This window comes from Coregonus clupeaformis, chromosome 20 (genome assembly GCF_020615455.1).
Source record: "Coregonus clupeaformis isolate EN_2021a chromosome 20, ASM2061545v1, whole genome shotgun sequence".
NCBI lineage: Eukaryota > Metazoa > Chordata > Actinopteri > Salmoniformes > Salmonidae > Coregonus > Coregonus clupeaformis.
Window position 1 is genome coordinate 39106634 of NC_059211.1, and position 23336 is coordinate 39129969.

Genomic DNA, 23336 nt, shown 5'->3' on the forward strand with positions numbered 1-23336 from the left:
ACACATCACAGTCAGACAGATGAGTACTACTGCGTGTGTCGGCTTATTTAAAATCAGTCACTGCTGACCGTAACAATGTTTGTACTGATCAGTGTCAGCTGCGAGAATAGGTTGTAATTCCTGACTCATTGGCCTAGTTACCAAAGGGCTTGATAGAGCTTAACTGGTAACTGACATCCAGTGCATTCTCTGAATAAAACATTAAAACTGAATGATGTAACACTGCATACTGGCACATAATTATAACACATGAGAATGTACAGTGGTAAAATACCAGTTTCTTTGGCTCACCACAATACACTAAGACACACCTAACTTCCCTTGTTTCTCAGTCCAGCCAATACCTCTTCATCCTCACTGGAGATCCATTCCACACATTCCTGTGCACTCCACAAACACTCAGAGACATTTACAGTAGCAATGCTTCATTCTTTTCTGGTACGAAAACTTGTTTTATTCTTAGCCACTCATCTCTTGATGGTTCTATTACACAAGAGACATTGACCCTTGAAACCACTGCAGAGGAGCATCATGGGTATTTTATTTTGTTGCTTGTTTGCTTGCGCAGGTTTTTAACTTAAAACAATTTAATCTATATGCAAGAATATAGTGTGCAGCACTCGACCGTGTTTATGAGTACAAAAAACTGATTAAACATGAGAAAAAAATAAAAATAATGTTTAGTGTAAGACCAGAATGTATTAAACCATATAATTGAATTCTAGCTCAAGAACGGCATTGTCATAGACAGTGACATACTCTGTATTGTAAAATAAGTCCAACTAAGAAATTAAACAATCTAAGCCACAGGTTTCTACTGCACAGTCAGAGGAGGTCAGCCTCACACAATTACTAATTTTATGACAATAATCTAAGCCTATTCACTTATTCTATATGACATTAAATTGACAACAACAGAAGTTGAAGGCATCTCCAAGACCAATGCTGTATCAATAATTACAGTATCTAAGCAACTGAACCATTAGTACCTGAGTTGGTTGGATGAACTATGCTCACACAGTGCATATAACCTTGCTTGGGACCTGAAGACTGTTAGCTCAGTGGGCTAACACAGTCTTTAGGCACTCGATACCTGCGTTCGAGTGAGGATGCTAAATCAGTTCCATGATGAAGGGTCTCAGACTGAGGATATCTTCACACAGCTTCATCATGTTGATGGCTGAACAGATGGTAGATACTAGTAATGTACAGTTTCCATCAGTTAAGTGTAGAGCCCAGAACAGCCTGAGGGCAACGTTTCTGCAGGGAAATGCATAGACACATTTAAGCAATAGTCAAACATTTGATTGGGCAAATAACTGATATCCTCTGCAAATTCCTTTAGCCATATTTAAATTGAACAAAATGACAGGAAATCATAAAGAGGGAGTCGGTCAACGCCAGCAGACTGTCCAGACAAATTCACTAAATACTGGCATATCTGAAAGGAAATTACCTTTACTTCCACCAATAGCACCAACAGAGTGACAGATGCTTTTAAGTAAACACCTTCCAGTACCACTATAGCATTTCTCACATCATGTTCTACAGTCCCCAAGACAACCTCATCATTAGGCTGGTCATGCGCTGGGATACAAACTTGGTTGAGCCAGTGATTGTGTCCGGCTAGTGCTTTTTATCTGCCAGAGCCCTGTTAGATCACTCAATGGAACTTATTGGTTGGTCCTTAAAGTAAGGGCTACCAGAAACAGCACTTAATTAATTAACGGTTTGTGGATCATTGCAGATCCTTGTCTATGCATGCGATATTTCCAGCAAGATTGATTCTACGTCTGGCAGCCTTCTGCTCCCTTTATTAAGATAGCAGATGGCACAGAGTTTGTTAAGGGTTAAATAATAAGGAAGACAGATTGGGGGTTGTTTCTGAGAGCTAACTGTGTATGCTAAGAAGTTCTGAAAACAAGCGTAGGCCTACCTGGACCTGTGCAATCGAAGTGTAGAGAGTATTTCGGATAACTCCATAGGTTTGTTAAATACGCAAGACCTAACAAAGTTAATTTATAAAAGAAAAACAACTTCGCACAACTTCACCATTTTTTCATAATGAGCTAAATCCGTCCCTAACACCCAACATGACAGCATCATAGCTAATTAATTTCTCATATCCAACTACAACTAATATCCACTGTTATGACTCCTAAATGACATATATACAGTTCCAGGATAGCATTATGAAGGCATTGTGACAGATGGTTCAAGTAAAGGCTAACCAAGTATCTATAAATGGTCTTTCATTTTCTTACCAAATTCTCCAAACAGGACAGAATCTCAGAGCAGATATAATAGCAGTAAGAATGAATATGCATAATTCAAGCATCTGCTAAAGACTGTGAAGGGCATGCAGGCTTTAAAATGCAGAGAGAACTTGGAGTTGGGTTTAAGCCAGGACTATAATCCAAGTCTCTTTTCTTCTTCCCACTACAGAGGAAAGGTTGGTATTATAAGGATCAAATGCACTTTGTGGTTCCCAGAACCATATGGTCGCCCAGCATCTCAAAGTGTGTTGCTAGCACAGCAAGGACGTCTATGCTAATGGTTGTCTCTAAATGCTGGGCCCAAACTAGTGCATGGACTAATACCTTTAAACCCACAGGGAAGTGGATGAAGAACGTTGGCAGCTTTTGATGAGATCCTTTCTGTGCATAAGGCTAAACAGCATTTGGGGAGCAATGACTGTACACATCAAACAGAGGAGTATGTGAGTGTTAAAGTAGTGAGGTGGATAATGGCGTGTGCATGTGTGTATCTCCTTAAGGGAAAGGGCCTGCATGCCATTGCTCCTGTCATTTACAATCATGAGACATCAAGAGAGCAGGAGGAGCCGTGATGACAGAATTCTTTAATAAACATAGCTGACAGGTCCCTGAGAGGAGTGGCATGACCCAATCTCACATATAATTTCCTAAAAACACAATAAAATGGCACCATTTTGCCCACTGCCAATCATCCGTGCTTGATTGCTTCTTTTTTTGATTCGGAGTCCAAGCCACTTTCCCAATTCACCCACCCACCCACCCCATCACACCACAGCCCCCAGAGACAATTATGATGGATGAGCCAATCAGGATAGGCCAGGGTTTGATTTGACTAACCCTCCATTGCTAAGTCAGTTGTAGATGTGCTAGCATCTTCCTCACCCAATCAAGTGTTCCATTCTCCTTTGTTATGAGAGTCGGTTGGACTAACAGAGATGGTTGTAGCCAGAAGCAATGTTTTAATTGGCTCAGATACTGTACTATTGATTACATGGTAATAACCATATATATTTGATTTTGTTTATCTTGTGATGCGATGTCTAAGGTCTAGATATCTTGAAGATTTAAATTGCATAGAGGGAAAAAAGGAAGAAAACATCACAAAGCAGCACTAACAAAGAGGGAGCTCCGCTAATAAAAGCAATGGGCTGTTTATACAGTATGTATTCATCCAATAGTGTGCATGGACACGATTGAGAAGAGTTGCGTTATGTTTATTAATTATTAATCACTGATGGGTTTTTGAAGGCATTGCATGCCTGAGAGCCGAATCCAGCGCAACGGGCTCAATCTGACAGCACAGCCACTGCTTCCCCCTCAGGAGCAAAGGCAGAGGGTGAACTCATGATGAGGATTTAGGTTTGCATATATCTTTAACAATTTCAATTTAAGTGCCATTTTGCCCAATTATAAATGTGGTTTAGGCTCTCTTAATTGGCTTTTGTTGGACTTCTAAAAACACTGCAGGGTCCATCGCTGAAGTGACTAATACAGTGGATCAGAGAAACAAGAAGAATTTCAAGTATGAGAAAATAGAGACAGCATTTGCTTGAATCAAAGAACCCTAGTCCCAATTCGAAAGAATAATTAACATGAATATAAAAGAAAGCTTTGCTTATGTATTATCACATAAACAACAAATACCATAGATTTCAGTGTAAATCAGCTTGGTCATAATCAGAGACAATCATCTTTATTCTGATGTACACTGAGTGTACAAAACATTAAGAACACCTTCCTAATATTGAGTTGCACCCCCTTTTGCCCTCAGAACAGCCTCAATTCGTCAGGGCATGGACTCTACAAGGTGTCGAAAGTGTTCCACAGAGATGCTGGCCATTGTTGACCCCAATGCTTCCCACAGTTGTGTCAAATTGGCTGGATGTCCTTTGGGAGGTGGACCATTCTTGACACACACAGTTGAGTGTGAAAAGCCCAGCAGCTTTGCAGTTCTTGACACAAGCTGGTGCGCCTGGCACCTACTACCATACTCCGTTCAAAGTCACTTAAATATTTTGTCTTGCCCATTCACCCTCTGAATGGCACACATACACAATCCATGTCTCAATTGTCTCAAGGCTTAAAAATCCTTCTTGAACCTGTCTCCTCCCCTTAATCTACACTGATTTAAGTGGATTTAACAAGTGACATCAATAAGGCATCATAACTTGCACCTGGATTCACCTGGTCAGTCTATGTCATTGAAAGAGCAGGTGTTCTTAATGTTTTGTATACTCAGTGTATGTCGAAATCCTGAAGCAAAATGCCCCACAGCCACAAGACATCTCTTTCCACAGCTCTAATTCTCATTTAATGAACAAGTATTCATATAATAACAGATCCTGTGGGTAGAAATGATATCTATTTTGTTCTTGCACATTGTCTTGAGGTATGCACACCAGCATTTCAAACAAGAACAGTCCTAACAAAAACGACTTTGGGAATTGGTGAAGAAATTTGAAGCTCAAAAATGTTCCAGGATAACTCCTTTACGTGTCATCTTGTCTTGATTTTTTGGCTTTCAGTGTGAAGATATGAAGAGGCCTCAGCAGAGCAGAGAGCAGGGTGATGTTTAATCAGGAGCTGTGATGGATGAACAGCGAGGCCAGGTTGGGCTGCCCAGGGAACTGCCGCTGCACTCTGCTGAGAGAGAGATGTCTGGGCAGCACCGGATCTGCTGACAAATTACACTCCTCCATTACAATGCACGTCAAATGGGCTTGTGTCAGCTCTCATAGTTGTGTTAGCCAGGTGATAAAGGAGCGTGTCGGCGAGACTGCCATCAAAACAGAGAGTAAAACCCCAGTGTGTCAGGGAAAATTACTCCTTGACACCTCGTCATGTTATATATTAGGGTGCAATAAACTCCCCCATTTAGGCTGCGGCTTGAGAGGTAGTGTGAAAAGAATTCACCACAGTCTCCAGCTCCCTGGAATCCTTTAAACTCCTGCTTCTTTTCTTAAAGAGGTAAGCCAGGCAAGTGGTCTGATATCCTCCATGGTTTCTCCTTTGCCCACTATTTACCCTATATCTACTGTAGCCTACATGAGTGGACAGAGGCTTTGATATTAATCAAGCGCAGCCGGTTCAGACAGGAAAGCCGAGGATTGACATCAGCTGACGTCACACCAATCGTATTCTACAAACACTTCCTACCTTAAAGATGCACTATGCAGAAATCGCACCGCCATTTCCTGGTTGCAAATATTCTAAGAGTTCACCTAATTTCAATGTATGTGACAAAACAAGCAAGTATAGTGTAGAGAATTATTGTACCATTAAAACTGCTGTGAAAAATATTTTCTATAACCAAAAATATATTATTTTCAGCTGTTTGAAGCTAGAGTACAAAACTGAAAGTAAAAGACGCAAAAACGAAGAAAAAAAACAGGAAGCATAGCGCACATAGAACAGATCTACAGTTTCTTAGACTTGCATTGAATGAGAATGACAGATCTATAACTCCCATTTCTATGTGAATTTTGTCGGGTTGTCAAAAAGTTACATATTGCAGCTTTAATATGGCGGTCTTTTTAAGCTGATCAGTTTTACACACACATGTTCTGCTGCCTCTCCTGCTGTTGGTTGCTCTATAGAATGCGGTTGCATTTTCTTGTACCCACCCACCCACCACCTGTTTGGTTTTGTTTCCTTCCTGTAGGGGAATTGGTACAGTGTACCTTGCCCACTGCCTGTAATAATTATAATGCACGCTCTGGCAGTGAGATACCCCGAAGGAGCAGAGCCTGACGCGAAGACTAAGGTATTGAATGTATTGTAATCTTATCTAGTAAATGGTTAAACGAATACGTGGCGTTTCCTGTCTGAACTGCTATTGCTAGCACATTTCATTGCACAGCCGATATTTCTTAAATTAGTCAGAGGTCACGGAATTAATCTACATTTTTAAGGAGAGAACTGCATATTCAGCTCCATTTTGAAAGTGGGAATGTTTTAATAGACATATGTAAAAATGGATTCCACATAAACAGAGTTCCATTCAGGGTTTTATGAAACCTAGTCAGAGAGAAACATTGGACAACTTTAGAAACGACAAAGAAATTGCAAGTTTTATCAAATCTAAATGGGACTATTTCAGACTCACGTTTGACTGTACAGCACATTCCTAAAGAAATCAGGCCCAATATTTCCCTTGACTACTTGTGGAGGAAAAAGCCAAACACGGTCAGATATCAAATTCACAAGTGAAGCTTTTGTGATTTCTCCTTCCCTGTCTAATGAACATCTTGGAGAGTTACACATGGCAGCACTGACAAAGAAACCAATAAATGACAATTAGGAGAGTAAGTCTGACAGAGCACCCCTGACGCATATTAATAGTCACTTTATATTAGTGAGAGAGACTGGCTTCATCCTCTACTGCACCTGTCTGGCTAAAATGGAGCTCAAATAAAGTGAGAATGCATATGATTTCCTGACATGAAAAACAAAGCTGCACTAATAAGGCAGAAGCCAGGGCAATAAATATTGTATCTGTGACAGGCTGCTAGTCATATAGATCGTCTTACTTGCTACTTAACCTTCCTCTGCTAAAGCCTTAAACCTTATTTCTTGCTATGTATTGACCTGCTAGAAGCAGCCTCTATGGTATGAGAAAGAGAAGTTATGGCAGGACATTCAAGTGTGAATTTCTTATCTCCACCAAGACACAACAAACAGTTTATCCTGACAACTGGAGCTATCCATACATGAGATAAGGTTTGATCCAAATGAAAAAAACTCACTTTCATCCCTTTTTTGCGCTTCACATTTAGCCCCTTAGGGATCTTCCAGGGTAATTGTAGATGATAACGATGAGTCTCTTTCAATGGTGTCCAGCCTTGGTGTGTCAGCCTCACATAGCTAGACATAGATGAGCTTGGCACTCCGATCACATTTCTTTAGCCGCAGCTTAGTGTACCTGCCATGTCAAGCTCTCTATAACCCTCCTAACACAGCCCACTACTCCCCAGTCGATCTGTGGACATAGGTGTCAGGCTGCATACAGAGGGAGAGGAGCGATGGAGGGAGGCCTGGCATGCCAGCGGCGGTCTCAGTGTGCCGCTGTGTCTCTGGTAGCCAGAGGGTGAGAAATCAAGATGGCACTCTGTCTCCTATCATTATAACACCTTGGCAGACCTACATGCTGCCCCAACCCCAACTAGATGACAGACACTTTCTCTATTGACTCTCAGTTTCCTGCTATACCCTCAAGGTAAGAAGTACATGAAAGGATCAAACCAGTAAAGCAATTGTATTTAGTGATGCAAACTATGGCAATTTCCAGTTCTCTATTCAATGCCTACACAATCTCTATTAATTTCCTCTCTCCCATATTATACCACTGCTCCACTGGGTTAGAAACGAACCCACCCCTTGTCAGAATAATCAGATTCATTTTCTGATGCCACTTTTAAATGTATGACCAAACCTCACTTAACGTATGATGGGTTCGATTGCAGGAAGGATTGTCAGACTTGGGGTTAGGACACTGACTTAGGGCTACCCACCACTTCTCCCTGTTCCCCCTCCGATCCACGTTACTCAGTCTGTATATGCACAATGCAGACCCTTCACTTTTAACTTTTAAAAATACCAAAACAACTGGCTAGTTTAAATTCTTCCTGGCTGGCTCAGAAGAGAATGTGCCTAGGAGTCCGCCTCCCCCACTTCCTCCTCATCTCCATGCAGCCCCTGACAGCCCGTCTCCTGAGTGACACACCGACTGTACATCCCACTCTGCTCTACCTTGCTGGGCTGTTCCATTCACCTCAGACGGCCAGGCTGCCTGGGAGAGAGTCTATGGCAGCTTCAATTAAACACGTCACCTTCAGAACGACTCCAGCTCACTCTCTCTCTCTGTGTCCGCCACTGCTTCATTTCCACTGATGCTCTCTGCTGTCCTTCCTCAGTAAACCCAGTCCCACAAGGATTGTTGGGTTCTTTACCCACGGGCAGGGTTAATCATCAAGTCTGTCCTGTCCTATTTCAAATACTGGGGCAGTTATTTCCTCCTCAGATGTGTACAAGATAATTGTAGTCATGTACGAGATATCTATTCTAGTTCCATTCCTCTATCTCTGTGTCCACAGAGGATGCATGGCATGCTATTACAGCGGGAGAGGACACTGTGCTTTCTTCTCCATGGTCTGGAGGTATCAGGTACATATCAGTTGCTAACACGGGACAGAGCGGAATGTGACATGAGGTAAGTGCAGCGTCTGTCCGGTTGTGAGGGGCCGGAGCACCTGAGGGTCCTTGGGGGAATCTGCACGCTCTACTAATCCTCAGCTCCCTGTCTCCATCAATCTGGCCCTCTCTGAGAGAATGGATCCATGGCAGTTAGTTAGTCTCTATTGCGCTGCATTCACATGGTTACTCATGCGATGCATTTCTTTCTCCCTTAGAACTAGAACCAAAGAGTTTGTTTTGACACAAATAAAAAGTATTCTCTACATATGCTGATAAAAATAGCACAGTTTATAGTTCTGTTTCTGGTTCTTCTAATGGAGAAACGGCAATACTGAAGCATTTTAGCCCAATCTCGACATTTTCTCTTAGCCCATAAAGTTCCTCTGAAATTCCCAAGCTGACCCAGCGGACATGCAGAGAGCCCCAGTGGCCCAGAGCTGTTCCTCTGGTCTCTCCAGCCCTAAGGTGGCTGTGCTGTGCTGTGCAGCCTCCAGTGGGGACACACTGGCGGGGGTGATGGAGTGTATATGCATTTGGGGCTCGCATGATCGATGCCAACCTGCCATGCCAACTCGAGGGGAGCAGACTCAAACACACCTCATACTTTAAAAATTACCTGCACAGAGTCCTACTGCCACCCCTTACCAGCTGAAGCCAAAACCACACATGACAAATGAGGACGGGGAGCGGTAAGCTATGCACAGAATCCCCTTGCTACCTGGCGAACAATATGAGAAAGCTCCTTTGAGACAAAGAGAATGAGGTAGACCTGGCTGGCATCTTTGCAACAGGGAACAAGCCCCAGACACAGAGAGCTCAGGAGGGAAATGGGGATAATGAAATGTGCACATAAGAATCATCACAACTAATTTTGCCTTCACATGTATTATACTCACCTTCTTTTAGCATCATGCATACAGTATAGGATGGTAGGGATGGTGCCAGTTTTCCTCCAGACGTGACGATTGGCATTCAGGCCAAAGAGCTCAATCTTGGTTTTATCAGACCAGAGAATCTTGTTTGTCATGGTCAGAGTCCTTTAGGTGCCTTTTGGAAACTCCAAGCAGGCTGTCGTGCCTTTTACTGAGGAGTGGCTTCCGTCTTGCCACTCTACCATAAAGGCCTGATTGGTGGAGTGCTGCAGAGATGGTTGTCATTCTGGAAGGTTCTCCCATCTCCACAGAGGAACTCTGGAGCTCTGTCAGAGTGACCATTGGGTTCTTGGTCACCTCCCTGACCAAGGCCCTTCTCTCCCGATTTGGCCGGGCGGCCAGTTCTAGGAAGAGTATTGGTAGTTCTAAAACTTCTTCCATTTAAGAATGATGGAGGCCACTGTGTTCTTGGGGACCTTCAGTGCTGCAGAAATGTTTTGGTACGCTTCCCCAGATCTGTGCCTCGACACAATCTTGTCTCGGTGCTCTACAGACAATTCCTTCGACCTCATGGCTTGGTTTTTGCTCTGACATTCACTGTCAACTGTGGGACCTTATATAGACAGGAGTGTGCCTTTCCAAATAATGTCCAATCCATTGAATTTACCACAGGTAAATCAAGTTGTAGAAACATCTCAAGGATGATCAATGGAAACAGGATGCACCTGAGCTCAATTTTGAGTCTCATAGCAAAGGGTCTGAATACTTATGTAAATAAGTTATTTGTAATACATTTGCTGACATTTCTAAAAACCTGTTTTCGCTTTGTCATTATGGGGTATTGTGTGTAGATTAATGAGGATTTTTTTATATTTTATATCCATTTTAGAATAAGGCTGTAACGTAACAGAATGTTGAAAAAGGGAAGCGGTCTGAATACTTTCCGAATGCACTGTATGCCATGGATTTAATGGTTTTCAGCATTGTTGCCCAGTAGTCAAAATCACAGTGTATTTTATGTAATTATTTAATTGGTTGAATGTCATATTATAAACAGTTATTTTGTACTGTTGTCCCTGCAATCATAAAAGATAAAGTCATTGAAAACTAAGATTATTTAATTATTTGAATGAGCTCTGTATTTACAATTATTTGAATGAGCTCTGTATTTACAATTATTTGAATGAGCTCTGTATTTACAATTATTTGAATGAGCTCTGTAGCAACTACATTGCCGTGAAAAGGTATTTAACCCCTTTTTGATTTTCTCTATTTTTGCATATTTTTTATACTGAATGTTATCAGATCTTCAACTAATACCTAATATTAGATAAAGGAACCTGAGTTTACAAAAAAAAAGGTACACTTATTTTATTTATTTAATTAACAAAGTTATACAACACCCAATTCCCCTGTGTGAAAAAGTAAATTGCCCCCTTGCACTCAATAACTGGTTGTGCCACCTTTAGCTGCAATGACTGCAACCAAATGCTTCCTGTAGTTGTTGATCAGTCTCTCACATGGCTGTGTAATCCCCCGAGATCAGGAGAAGTCCCCTGATAAAACAATCTTGCCTCTCCAAAGTTTTTCTGACATCACTGTGGCTGTACTGTGTGTGTTTGTGTGTGTGTGTGTGTGTGTGTATGGTGTCACAGTCACCAGCGAGAGATCTTTTCTCTTTGTCATTCAGTAAAGTTTCTCAACCTTCCGCCATACAGCTGAAATATATGATATTTTGACATACGGTATATCTCCAACCATGTCCTCAGAATTCTAAATCACAGCCGACGGCTCTTGCACTCAAATAGTCCCAACGACCAATTTACACTGGAGTTAAAATAATGCTCACCCTTCACCATGTGAATATTTAATTTTTAGAATAACATCTCGGACTGCCTCTTTTCATTTTCACTACCCCCTTTATCACTTGCCATTGTACTACCATTGCTGAATGTTTTATGTCATTGCTTTTTCTTTTCCTCAGCTCTTAACACTCCACACAAACAACGTGTGGCACATTACATTATCTCCAAGGCCGTGATGAGGAGCTCTAACGACAGCCATATTTCTTTCTGCCGTCATATTTGTGGCCTTCCTCGCCGGAGACAAAAATGTTTAGAAAAGCTTGAAAGGCTTTTTCTGCTCCCCAACCAGCAACCTGTCCTCCTGAAGACAAAATGAGCTGTATAGAGAATAAAGTATATACATATGAGATGAGTAAAGCAAAAATATGTAAACATTATTAGAGGGACTAGAGTTCCATTATTAATTTGGCCAGTGAATCCATGTCTTTGTATATAGGGCAGCAGCCTCTAAGGTGCAGGGTTACGTGACCGGGTGGAAGCCGCCTAGTGATGGCTATTTAACAGTCTGATGGCCTTGAGATAGAAGCTGTTTTTCAGTCTCTCTGTCCCAGATTTGATGCACCTGTACTGATGCCGCCTTCTGGATGATAGCAAGGTGAACAGGTAGTGGCTCGGGTGGTTGTTGTCCTTGATGATCTTTTTGGCCTTCCTGTGACATCGGGTGCTGTAGGTGTCCTGGAGGGCAGGGTAGTTTGCCCCCGGTGATGCGTTGGGCAGACCGCACCACCCTCTGGAGAGCCCTGCGGTTGCGGCCGGTGCAGTTGCCATACCAGGCGGTGATACAGCCAGACAGGATGCTCTCAATTGTGCATCTGTAAAGGTTTGTGAGGGATTTAGGTGCCAAGCCACATTACTTCAGCCTCCTGAGGTTGAAGAGGCGCCATTTCAGATTGTCAGTGATGTGTACGCCGAGGAACTTGAAGCTTTCCACCTGCTCCACAGCGGTCCAGTTGATGTGGATAGGGGCGTGCTCCCTCTGCTGTTTTCTGAAGTCCACAATCAGCTCCTTTGTTTTGTAGACATTGAGGGAGAGGTTATTTTCCTGGCACCACACTCCCAGGGCCTTCACCTCCTCTCTGTAGGCTGTCTCGTCATTGTTGGTGTCACGCCCTGACTCAGGGGACTCTTATATGTTGAGTCAGGGTGTGTATATTCTTTGTGGTGTTTATTCAATGGGTGTTATTCTAGTATGTATAGATCTATGGTGGCCGGTGTGGTTCCCAATCAGAGGCAGCTGTCGCTCGTTGTCTCTGATTGGGGATCATACTTAGGCAGCCTATTGGCACTAGTGTGTCGTGGGATCTTGTTCCGGGTATGGTTCGTTGTATGTACAACCTTAGGACTTCACGTTTCGTTTGTTTGTTGTTTTGTCGTGTGTTTATTCAGAGTAAATAAACATGTACGTATATCACGCTGCGCCTTGGTCTGACCCGTCATTCAACGAACGTGACAGAAGATCCCACCAAACGAGGACCAAGCAGCGTGTCCAGGCGGAGCGGATGGCCATGTCACAGGTGGCCAATTTGTGGTCATGGGAGGAGATATTCGCGGGGAAAGGACCATGGGCTAAGGTAGATGCCCAGGCAGGAGAGGAGCAACGGCAACACGGAGGAGGCCGGTCGAGGAGGAAGCCTGAGAAGCAGCCCCCAAAAAAATTTTTGGGGGGGGCACACGGGGTGGTTGGCGGAGCCTAGGGTTAGAGCAGAGCCAACTCCCCGTACTCACGCGAGGAAGCGTATGACTGGGCAAGCTCCGTGTTATGCGGAGCTACGTACTGTGTCGCCAGTGCGCCGGCACAGTCCTGTACGTCCTGTGCTTGCACCACGCACGTGCTGTGCGAAGATGGGCATCCAGCCAGGACGGGGTGTGCCGGCTCAACGCTCCTGGTCTCCAGTACGCCTCCTCGGTCCCGCATATCCTGCGGCAGTTCTACGAACGCAGTGCGTCCTGTGCCACGTGCCGTGCGAAGATGGGCATCCAGCCAGGACGGGGTGTGCCGGCTCAACGCTCCTGGTCTCCAGTACGCCTCCTCGGTCCCGCATATCCTGCGCCAGTTCTACGAGCCCAGTGCGTCCTGTGCCAGCCCCCCGCACGTGTAGTGCGAAAGTGGGCAGCCAGCCAGGACAGGTTGTGCCAGCTCTCCGCTCCAGACCTCCAGTCCGCCTTCACAGTCTGGTCTGGCCCGTTCCTGCTCCTCGCACCAAGCCAGTGGTGCGCGTCGCCAGTCCGGCCCGGCCCGTTCCTGCTCCTCGCACCAAGCCAGTGGTGCGCGTCGCCAGCCCGGCCCGGCCTGTTCCTGCTCCTCGCACCAAGCCAGTGGTGCGCGTCGCCAGTCCGGCCCTGCTTGTTCCTGCTCCTCGCACCAAGCCAGTGGTACGCGTCGCCAGTCCGGCCCGGCCTGTTCCTGCTCCTCGCACCAAACCAGTGGTGCGCGTCGCCAGTCCGGCCCGGCCTGTTCCTGCTCCTCGCACCAAGCCAGTGGTGCGCGTAGCCAGTCCGGCCCGGCCTGTTCCTGCTCCTTGCACCAAGCCAGTGGTGCGCGTCGCCAGTCCGGCCCGGCCTGTTCCTGCTCCTCGCACCAAGCCAGTGGTGCGCTTAGCCAGTCCGGCCCGGCCCGTTCCTGCCCCTCGCACCAAGCCAGTGGTGCGTGTTCCTTGTCCGGTCCGGCCCGTGCCTGCTCCTCGCACCAGACCGGTGGTGCGTTTGTCCAGTCCGGCACGGCCCGTGCCCGTTCCACTGGTGCCTGAGCCAGCTCCGGTCAGCCGTTCCACTCCGGAGCCAGAGCAGTCCGCTTCACCGGTGCCTGATCCAGCTCCGGTCAGCGGCTCCACTCCGGAGCCAAAGCAGTCCGCTCCACCGGTGCCTAGTCCGGCTCCGGTCAGTGGCTCCAGTCCAGACCATGACGTCAGCCCCTCTCCAGGTTCGGGGTCTCCCACACCAGGGTCCAGACAGGGCCTGGCGTATCGTGGGAGGAAGGAGAGGGGAAGCAACGAGCCGGATCCGCCTCCGAGGCGGAATGCCCACCCGGACCCTTCCCTGTCATGTCAGGTTGGTGCGGTCGGAGTCCGCACCTTTGGGGGGAGGGGGGGGTACTGTCACGCCCTGACTCAGGGGACTCTTATATGTTGAGTCAGGGTGTGTATATTCTTTGTGGTGTTTATTCAATGGGTGTTATTCTAGTATGTATAGATCTATGGTGGCCGGTGTGGTTCCCAATCAGAGGCAGCTGTCGCTCCTTGTCTCTGATTGGGGATCATACTTAGGCAGCCTATTGGCACTAGTGTGTCGTGGGATCTTGTTCCGGGTAAGGTTCGTTGTATGTACAACCTTAGGACTTCACGTTTCGTTTGTTTGTTGTTTTGTCGTGTGTTTATTCAGTGTAAATAAACATGTACATATATCACGCTGCGCCTTGGTCTGACCCGTCATTCAACGAACGTGACAGTTGGTAATACTACTACTGTTGTGTCGTCTGCAAACTTGATGATTGAGTTGGAGGCGTGCGTGGCCACCCAGTCATGGGTGAACAGGGAGTACAGGAGTGGACTGAGCATGCACCCGTATGGGGCCCCTGTGTTGAGGATCAGCGTAGTGGAGGTGTTGTTTCCTACCTTCACCACCTGGGGGCGGCCCGTCAGGAAGTCCAGGACCCAGTTGCACAGGGCGGGGTTCAGACCCAGGGCCCCGAGCTTAATGATGAGCTTGGAAGGTACTATGGTGTTGAATGCTGAGCTATAGTCAATGAACATCATTCTTACATAGGTATTCCTCTTGTCCAGATGGGATAGGGCAGTGTGCAGTGCGATGGCGATTCCATCGTCTGTGGATCTATTGGTGCAGTAAGCAAATTGAAGTGGGTCTAGGCCTCTCAAAGTACTTCATGATGACAGAAGTGAGTGCTACGGGGCGATAGTCATTTAGTTCAGTTACCTTTGCTTTCTTGGATACAGGAAGAATGGTGGACATCTTGAAGCAAGTGGGGACAGCAGACTGGGATAGGCAGAGATTTAATATGTCCGTAAACACTCCAGCCAGCTGGTCTGCGCATGCTCTGAGGACGCGGCAAGGGATGCCGTCTTGGCCGGCAGCCTTGCGAGGGTTAACACGCTTAAACGTCTTACTCACGTCGGCCACAGAGAAGGAGAGACCACAGTCCTTGGCAGCGGGCCGCGTCGGTGGCACTGTGTTATCCTCAAAGCGGGCGAAGAAGGTGTTTAGCTTGTCCGGAAGCAAGACGTCTGTGTCCGCGACGTGGATGGTTTTCCCTTTGTAGTCAGTGATTGTCTGTAGAGCCTGCCCCATGCGTCTCGTGTCTGAGCCGTTGAATTGCGACTCTACTTTGCCTCTATACTGACGTTTTGCCTGTTTGATTGCCTTAAGGAGGGAATAACTACCCTGATTGTATTCTGCAATATTCCCAGTCACCTTGCCAACGTTAAATGAGGTGGTTCGTGCTTTCAGTTTTGCGCGAATGCTGCCATCTATCCACGGTTTCTGGTTACGGTAGGTTTTAGTAATAATAGTGGGTACAACATCTCTTATACACTTCCTAATAAACGCAGTCACCGTATCCATGTATTCGTTGATGTTATTCTCGGAGGCTACCTGGAACATATCCCAACATGTTGTGTGTGTGTGTGTGTGTGTATATTTGTGTGTGTGTGTGTGTGTGTGTGTGTGTGTGTGTGTGTGTGTGTGTGTATGTACACTACCAGTCAAAAGTTTGGCCACACCTAGTTTTTCTTTTTTTTTTACTATTTTCTACATTGTAGAATAATAGTGAAGACATCAAAACTATGAAACAACACATATGGAATCATGTGGTAACCAAAAAAGGGTTAAACAAATAAAAATATATTTTATATTTGAGATTCTTCAAAGTAGCCACCCTTTGCCTGGATGACAGCTTTCTCTCAACCAGCTTCACATGGAATGCTTTTCCAACATTGTTGAAGGAGTTCCCACATATGCTGAGCACTTGATGGCTGCTTTTCCTTTACTCTGCGGTCCAACTCATCCCAAAACATCTCAATTGGGTTGAGGTCAGGTGATTGTGGCCAGGTCATCTGACGCAGCACTCCATCACTCTCATTCTCGTTCAACTAGCCCTTACACAGCCTGGAGGTGTGTTAGGTCATTGTCCTGTGGAAAAACAAATTATAGTCCCACTAAGCGCAAACCAGATGGGATGGCATATCGCTGCGGAATGCTGTGGTAGCCATGATGGTTAAGTGTGCCTTGATTTCTAAATAAATCACTGACCGTGTCACCAACAAAGCACCCCCACACGATCACACCTCCTCCTCCATGCTTCACGGTGGGAACCACACATGCGGAGATCATCCGTTCACCTACTCTGCATCTCACAAAGACACGGCGGTTGGAACCATAAATCTCAAATTTGGACTCAAACCAAAGGACAGATTTCCACCGGTCTATTGTCCATTGCTCATGTTTCTTGGCCCAAGCAAGTCTCTTCTTCCTATTGGTGTCCTTTAGTAGTGGTTTCTTTGCAACAATTCGACCATGAAGGCCTGATTCACGCAGCACCCTCTGAACAGTTGATGTTGAGATGTGTCTGTTACTTGAACTCTGTGAAGCATTTATTTAGGCTGCAATTTCTGATGCTGGTAACTCTAATGAACGTATCCTCTGCAGCAGAGGTAACTATGTGTCTTCCTTTCCTGTGGCGGTCCTCATGAGAGACAGTTTCATCATAGCGCTTGACGGTTTTTGTGACTGCACTTGAAGAAACTTTAAAAGTTCTTGAAATTTTCAGGATTGACTGACCTTCATGTCTTAAAGTAATGATGGACTGTCGTTTCTCTTTGCTTATTTGAGCTGTTCTTGCCATAATATGGACTTGGTCTTTTACCAAATAGGGCTATCTTCTGTATACCCCCCCTACCTTGTCACAACACAACTGACTGGCTCAAACGCATTAAGAAGGAAAGAAATTCCACAAATTAACTTTTAACAAGGCACACCTGTTAATAGAAATGGATTCCAGGTGACTACCTCATGAAGCTGGTTGAGAGAATGCCAAGCGTGTGCAAAGCTGTATCAAGGCAAAGGGTGGCTACTTTGAAGAATCTCAAATATAAAATATATTGCTACATGTTTAACCCTTTTTTGGTTACTACATGATTCCATATGTGTTATTTCATAGCTTTGACGTCTTCACTATGATTGTACAATGTAGAAACTAGTAAAAATAAAGAAAAACTAGGTGTGTCCAAACTTTTGACTGGTACTGTATACAGTGCCTTGCAAAAGTATTCATCCCCCTTGTCGTTTTTCCTATTTTGTTGCATTACAACCTGTAATTTAAATAGATTTTTATTTGGATTTCATGTAATGGACATACACAAAATAGTCAAAATTGGTGAAGTGAAATGAAAAAAATTACTTGTTTAAAAAAATTATACCAAATAAATAAAGTGGCGCTATGAAGCCCCTAAATAAGATCTGGTGCAACCAATTACCTTCAGAAGTCACATAATTAGTTAAATAAAGTCCAGCTGTGTGCGATCTAAGTGTCACATGATCTGTCACATGATCTCAGTATATATACACCTGTTCTGAAAGGCCCCAGAGTCTGCAACACCACCAAGCAAGTGGCACCATGAAGACCAAGGAGCTTTCCAAACAGGTCAGGGACAAAGTTGTGGCACCACAACAAACATGCCAAGAGAGGGCCGCCCACCAAAACTCACGGACCAGGCAAGGAGGGCATTAATCAGAGAGGCAACAAAGAGACCAAAGATAACCCTGAAGGAGCTGCAAAGCTCCACAGCAGAGATTGGAGTATCTGTCCATAGGACCACTTTAAGCCGTACACTCCACAGAGCTGGGCTTTACGGAAGAGTGGCCAGAAAAAAGCCATTGCTTAAAGAAAGAAATAACCAAACATGTTTGGTGTTCACCAAAAGGCATGTAGGAGACTCCCCAAACATATGGAAGAAGGTACTCTGGTCAGATGAGACTAAAATTGAGCTTTTTGGCCATCAAGGAAAACGCTATATCTGGCGCAAACCCAACACCTCTCATCACCCCACGAACACCATCCCCAAAGTGAAGCATGGTGGTGGCAGCATCATGCTGTGGGGATGTTTTTCATCGGCAGGGACTGGGAAAATGGTCAGAATTGAAGGAATGATGGATGGCGCTAAATACAGGGAAATTCTTGAGGGAAACCTGTTTCAGTCTTCCAGAGATTTGAGACTGGGACGGAGGTTCACCTTCCAGCAGGACAATGACCCTAAGCATACTGCTAAAGCAACACTCAAGTGGTTTAAGGGGAAACATTTAAATGTCTTGGAATGGCCTAGTCAAAGCCCAGACCTCAATCCAATAGAGAATCTGTGGTATTACTTAAAGATTGCTGTACACCAGCGGAACCCATTCAACTTGAAGGAGCTGGATCAGTTTTGCATTGAAGAATAGGAAAACATCCCAGTGGCTAGATGTGCCAAGCTTATAGAGACATACCCCAAGAGACTTGCAGCTGTAATTGCTGCAAAAGGTGGCTCTACAAAGTATTGACTTTGGGGGGGTGAATAGTTATGCACGCTCAAGTTTTCTGTTCTTTTGTGGTAGGCATGTTGTGTAAATCAAATGATACAAACCCCCAAAAAATCAACTTCAGGCAACAAAGTAGGAAAAATGCCAATGGGGGTGAATACTTTCGCAAGCCACTGTATTTGTGGAGTAGAGAGAGAAAGAGAGCATAACATTTGCAAGACAACACAAACCGCTGTGTTTTGGATATTGAGTCAAACTCCTTTAGACACCTTTCCCCTACAGTATCTTAAAGTTGTTATCTTGTTCTAACAAATATGAAATTTGTTCAAAAGAAAAAGATGGGAGGGAAACAGAAGAAAAAAAACGTCCACATATTACAGTAATATTGAAGTATACTAACGGCACACCAGTTTGACACTTTGGAGACAGAAATGTGGGCACATTGGGGATGATGAATGAGAGTCTGTGAGCATGACGGGAGAGCAATTCAGCCTTAAGCCTAATGTCTTCTTTGCATTAAAATGAAGAGCTGAACGGTAAGCAGGATGCACACTGTATATCAAGGTTTGTTCCTAACTAGCCACTGCCTCAAGGTTTGGCTTAGAGAGCTAAATACAGAATAGTCTGACACCACACGAAAAGGCTTCTGAAACCATATTCCACATCCACACTACCTGCCAGTCTCAATTAATCTCCGCTCCTTACTCCACTCCATGAATTAATGAATTGTTTTTTTTTTAAAAGCTCTTGTAAGGATAACAGCGCTTCATGACAATCGTGCTGTGAGTTGAGAGATGTTCTCTTACCTTAGCGATAGTCTCATGGAATTTGAAGAGGGGATCCAAGGTCTCCGGTGACTCAGCAGAAAACAGGGCTTCAGAGAGAAAACTGCTTTTCTGGGGGAAAGAAAATAACATGCCAAATATCATACTATTATTGATGTTGATACTTACAGCTATTGGATTTGGTTGAAATATTCACAGCTTCATATTACACACTATGTTGTTACTTCAGTTTCATACTATAGGCCAGGGATCATCAACTAGATTCAGCTGCGGGCCGATTCTTTCTTGAGCGGATGGTCAGGGGGATGGAATATAATTAGAAATAAGTTGTAGACTGCAAATTGACCGCAAGAAGCCCAAACAGATATAACATTTGACTAAAGCATAATTTCAAACCTTGCTTACATTTGTATACGATCACATATATCTATCTCTCTATTATGTGTGGAAATACTTTGGAACAGATTTCCTAAATTAAATTCACTTGGAGCTGAATTGCTGGTGTTTATACAGTCTTTTATGTCCAACACAAAACATTTTAAATAAATTGGGGGCCAAATAAAATTCCCCGCGGGCTAAATTCGTCCTGTAGGCAGGCCCGCAGTTGGGGCACCCTGCCATAGGGTGTTTACTTGTTATGTGACTTTGTCTCATGAACATGGTTGAGAATATTCTGAGACTATTCTACGCTAATCAGCAAACCACTTTCAACAGCCACACGGATCTCCCTTCACGGCTGCAATGATCTGAGGCAGACCCTAATGTATTTTCTCTTGTCACACTACAATTCTTAAGGCCATTAATTCCAAGATAACACCAAACCCTTTCAGCGACATACCACTGTCAGGTCTTTTTGTACTGCTGTCAGATACAATAGTCAGAAGTGGCACTCAAATAATACCTGACAGAGAGCCGCAGCCTCTCCATACAGCATCACCAGCAGCTCTGATTAAACATCTAATTATTTCAGACCCCTTTGCAGCATGAGGAAGTAGCCAATAATGGAGGATTATAAAATGCATCACAGTCTCCACCCCCAGCCATCTAAGGCAGGATCCCCAGGTTATGGGGGAGAAAAAGGTGAGTCACACGAGTCATCAGCCAGAGCAGAGCCAGGCTAACAGTTGAAGTGGCTCTGTCCCCCTCAGCCATGGCATTCCTCCTGACCGTACCACAAGGGGGTCACTGAGTTCAGTTTAAAGCTCAGACACAAATGGTAGGATTGTCAAATGTTTGCCTACTGACAGTACTTAGCACCTCTGAACAGAGTGTCGGCAGTCAATCTCTTTTGTGTTCACATAGCAAAGACCTTGGAAGTCGTCAGCCACTCAGCCTTGTTAAAATACTCCAAACCAGAAGGTGGCAGTAGCGTTGTTTGGAAATGCATATCTGTGCGTATTGCTTTTGGTCTAGATTCCAAGCTATCTGCACTAATGTTGCTATTTTGTAGAAAGCCCTTGTTGATACTAGCCAGATGGCCACAGCTAGATAACTACCTAGCAAGATGATGAAGAAACAATTTAATTCACTCTCTAGAATCTCATACTGCCAGTGCCAGCCAAACGAAGCTAGCTAGCTAAATACACTGCACTAACTCGGCAGCTAACACAGGCAGCTGTTTCATTACATTTACATTTTAGTCATTTAGCAGACGCTCTTATCCAGAGCGACTTACAGTTAGTGCATACATTATTATTTTATTTTTTCATACCCCCTGTGGGAATCAAACCCACAACCCTGGGACTCCCAATCACGTTATGTTTTTCGTTCTCAGAACGTTAATAAAACCTTCTCAGAACCTCCCTGCAACCTAACGGTCTCAGAAAGTTTAAAAAACGGTTTTACCGGTCAGGAAATGTATGGCTTCAAAGGGAAACCAAAAACGTACGTTCCCACAACTTCCAAGGAACCAAATGTGCTAGCTGGGAATGGTCTATTGTTAGCAACAACAAGTACATGAATATTCATCCTAAAAGAGATGGAAATAATCAGAGGTGTTAAAGCAGCGAGGCAGGGGAGGAGAGCGGTATCAGCTGTCGTTTCATGCAGCTATCACTAATTTCATCAACCGGGAACTACAAAGTAAAAGTTAATGTAGTGAGTTCAAGTGAAATAAGGATTCCATAAGAAAAGGTGAACCTATTCGCTCGAGGAGCGAATAATCAATGCAGAGCTAAGGGCTTATACTATGTTCTCTCAGCAACAGAGGGACCAAATAAAGACCATTGGATAAGCAGTGGTTCGACATTAAAACGCCTCTAGGTTATTGAAGGGGGTGTTCAAACACTGTGGAAGCACTTGGGTAGCATTTGATATTCAGCATGAGGATGTCCTTGGCAAGGAAAACAAGCACCAACTAGAATACATTAATTTTAATATTTTAGAGTCTTACACAGGCTGTTGTGTTGTGTTGCCAACAAAAACACACAGTCACATTAACTGAAGCAAATGCTCGTTAAACCTTTGACACAGTACAAAGTAGGATGTGACACTGTGACATTGTCACACAGACATTACAAAACGTGCACCACAACACAGAGACAGGGGAGCTATGGAACATGGTAACATGATGATTAAAATAATTTGCACAGATTCTAAACACTTGTGGCGGACATTCCAATTTATACAATATGAAACCAATGCCAAAGGAAAATCATTTTGAGGAGTTCATCTTCATGTGTTGACACTTCTTCAGTACATCAACATCCATTGAGCCAGGTTTTGCTCTGACGCCCCATGGCTCAGAGAGCAGCCAGGCCCCTGCCGTGAGGAGCTCCCTGCCCACACACTGTTCCATACAGGCCTGGAAAGTGTTAACTGGTGATTAGGCAGAAGAGCCAAGCTGAGCTGAGTTAATGATCTCTCTATCCCCTCACACACACACTCCCCTTCAGCGCCCACTATCTGATCGGTCCCCAGGAAGCCTGGGCAGAGTGGAGACACAGCAGAGGGAGGGAGGGGTGCTGCCTGCCTGCCCGGATGCTGTTTTACACCGACTCAGAGAGAGCCTCTGAATCAATAGAGCAGGTCTGCTAGTGCTGTGTTCATTTCGACTCAGCCAGAGCTCCCACTGAGCTGGGTTTGATTTGATGAGAACTCGGCTGGCTCCATCTGAAAAGGAAATTGCCACTGGGTGTCACTGGGTGTGCAGGAGATGAGAAAGTCTTAGTGTCAGACTGTACTGCAGTCTGTCTGGGGAATGTGACTGACTGTCAGTCTGAGGGCCTATCTGTCCTGTTGGAGTAGTGGGACATGCAAGACCCAACTTCCTCAACTCCCCTCTGAGAATGGCTTTGCTGCCTCCCTCCATGTTTATTTAAAGGTTACTACAGCAGCTCCAGCTTCACACATCTACAGGGTTCTAGTGGCATGCATTCTACAGTATATGAATGAAGGCATCATATCTGTGACAAGGTGATGCGTAGAGGATTTGCAAGGAAACACTGACATCTCAACAGAAAGATTGAGGAGACAGAGAAGAGTTCAGATGAGTATCCCGTGGTAAAGTTCAGACTAGTAGGACTTCCAATAGGAACAGCACTCGCCTGGGTCATCCTGGGCCCTTCGGAGAACAAACACACGCCACAGCGATTAGCGGCCTGTAGCACCTCCACTCAGCCAGATGTTCAGGCCCAGTGTTTGTGTATTAGGGTTGGGCGATATATACAATTAATTTGATTAACTTTAGCACGATATTCCAAATGCCTTTATCACAAGAATCAAGGTTTTTTAAATGTTTCATTTTTTATGAGTGTTTGTCTGCTTGTTCTCATGTTGTCTTTTGGTCTCATCTCCTTCGCTCCTTCTACTTTGACTGTGCAC

The 23336-nt window shown here is 44.7% G+C and overlaps 1 protein-coding gene across 1 annotated transcript in view; it reads right to left on the reverse strand.

Annotated features, from left to right (window-relative positions):
• LOC121533381 (inactive N-acetylated-alpha-linked acidic dipeptidase-like protein 2) overlaps positions 1 to 23336 on the reverse strand; it is a 199904-nt gene that overhangs the window by 11896 nt on the left and 164672 nt on the right. The window contains exon 10 of the mRNA XM_041839270.1: positions 19536 to 19625. Within this exon, the coding sequence (XP_041695204.1) occupies positions 19536 to 19625 (90 nt within the window). The remainder of the gene's footprint in view (positions 1 to 19535; positions 19626 to 23336) is intronic.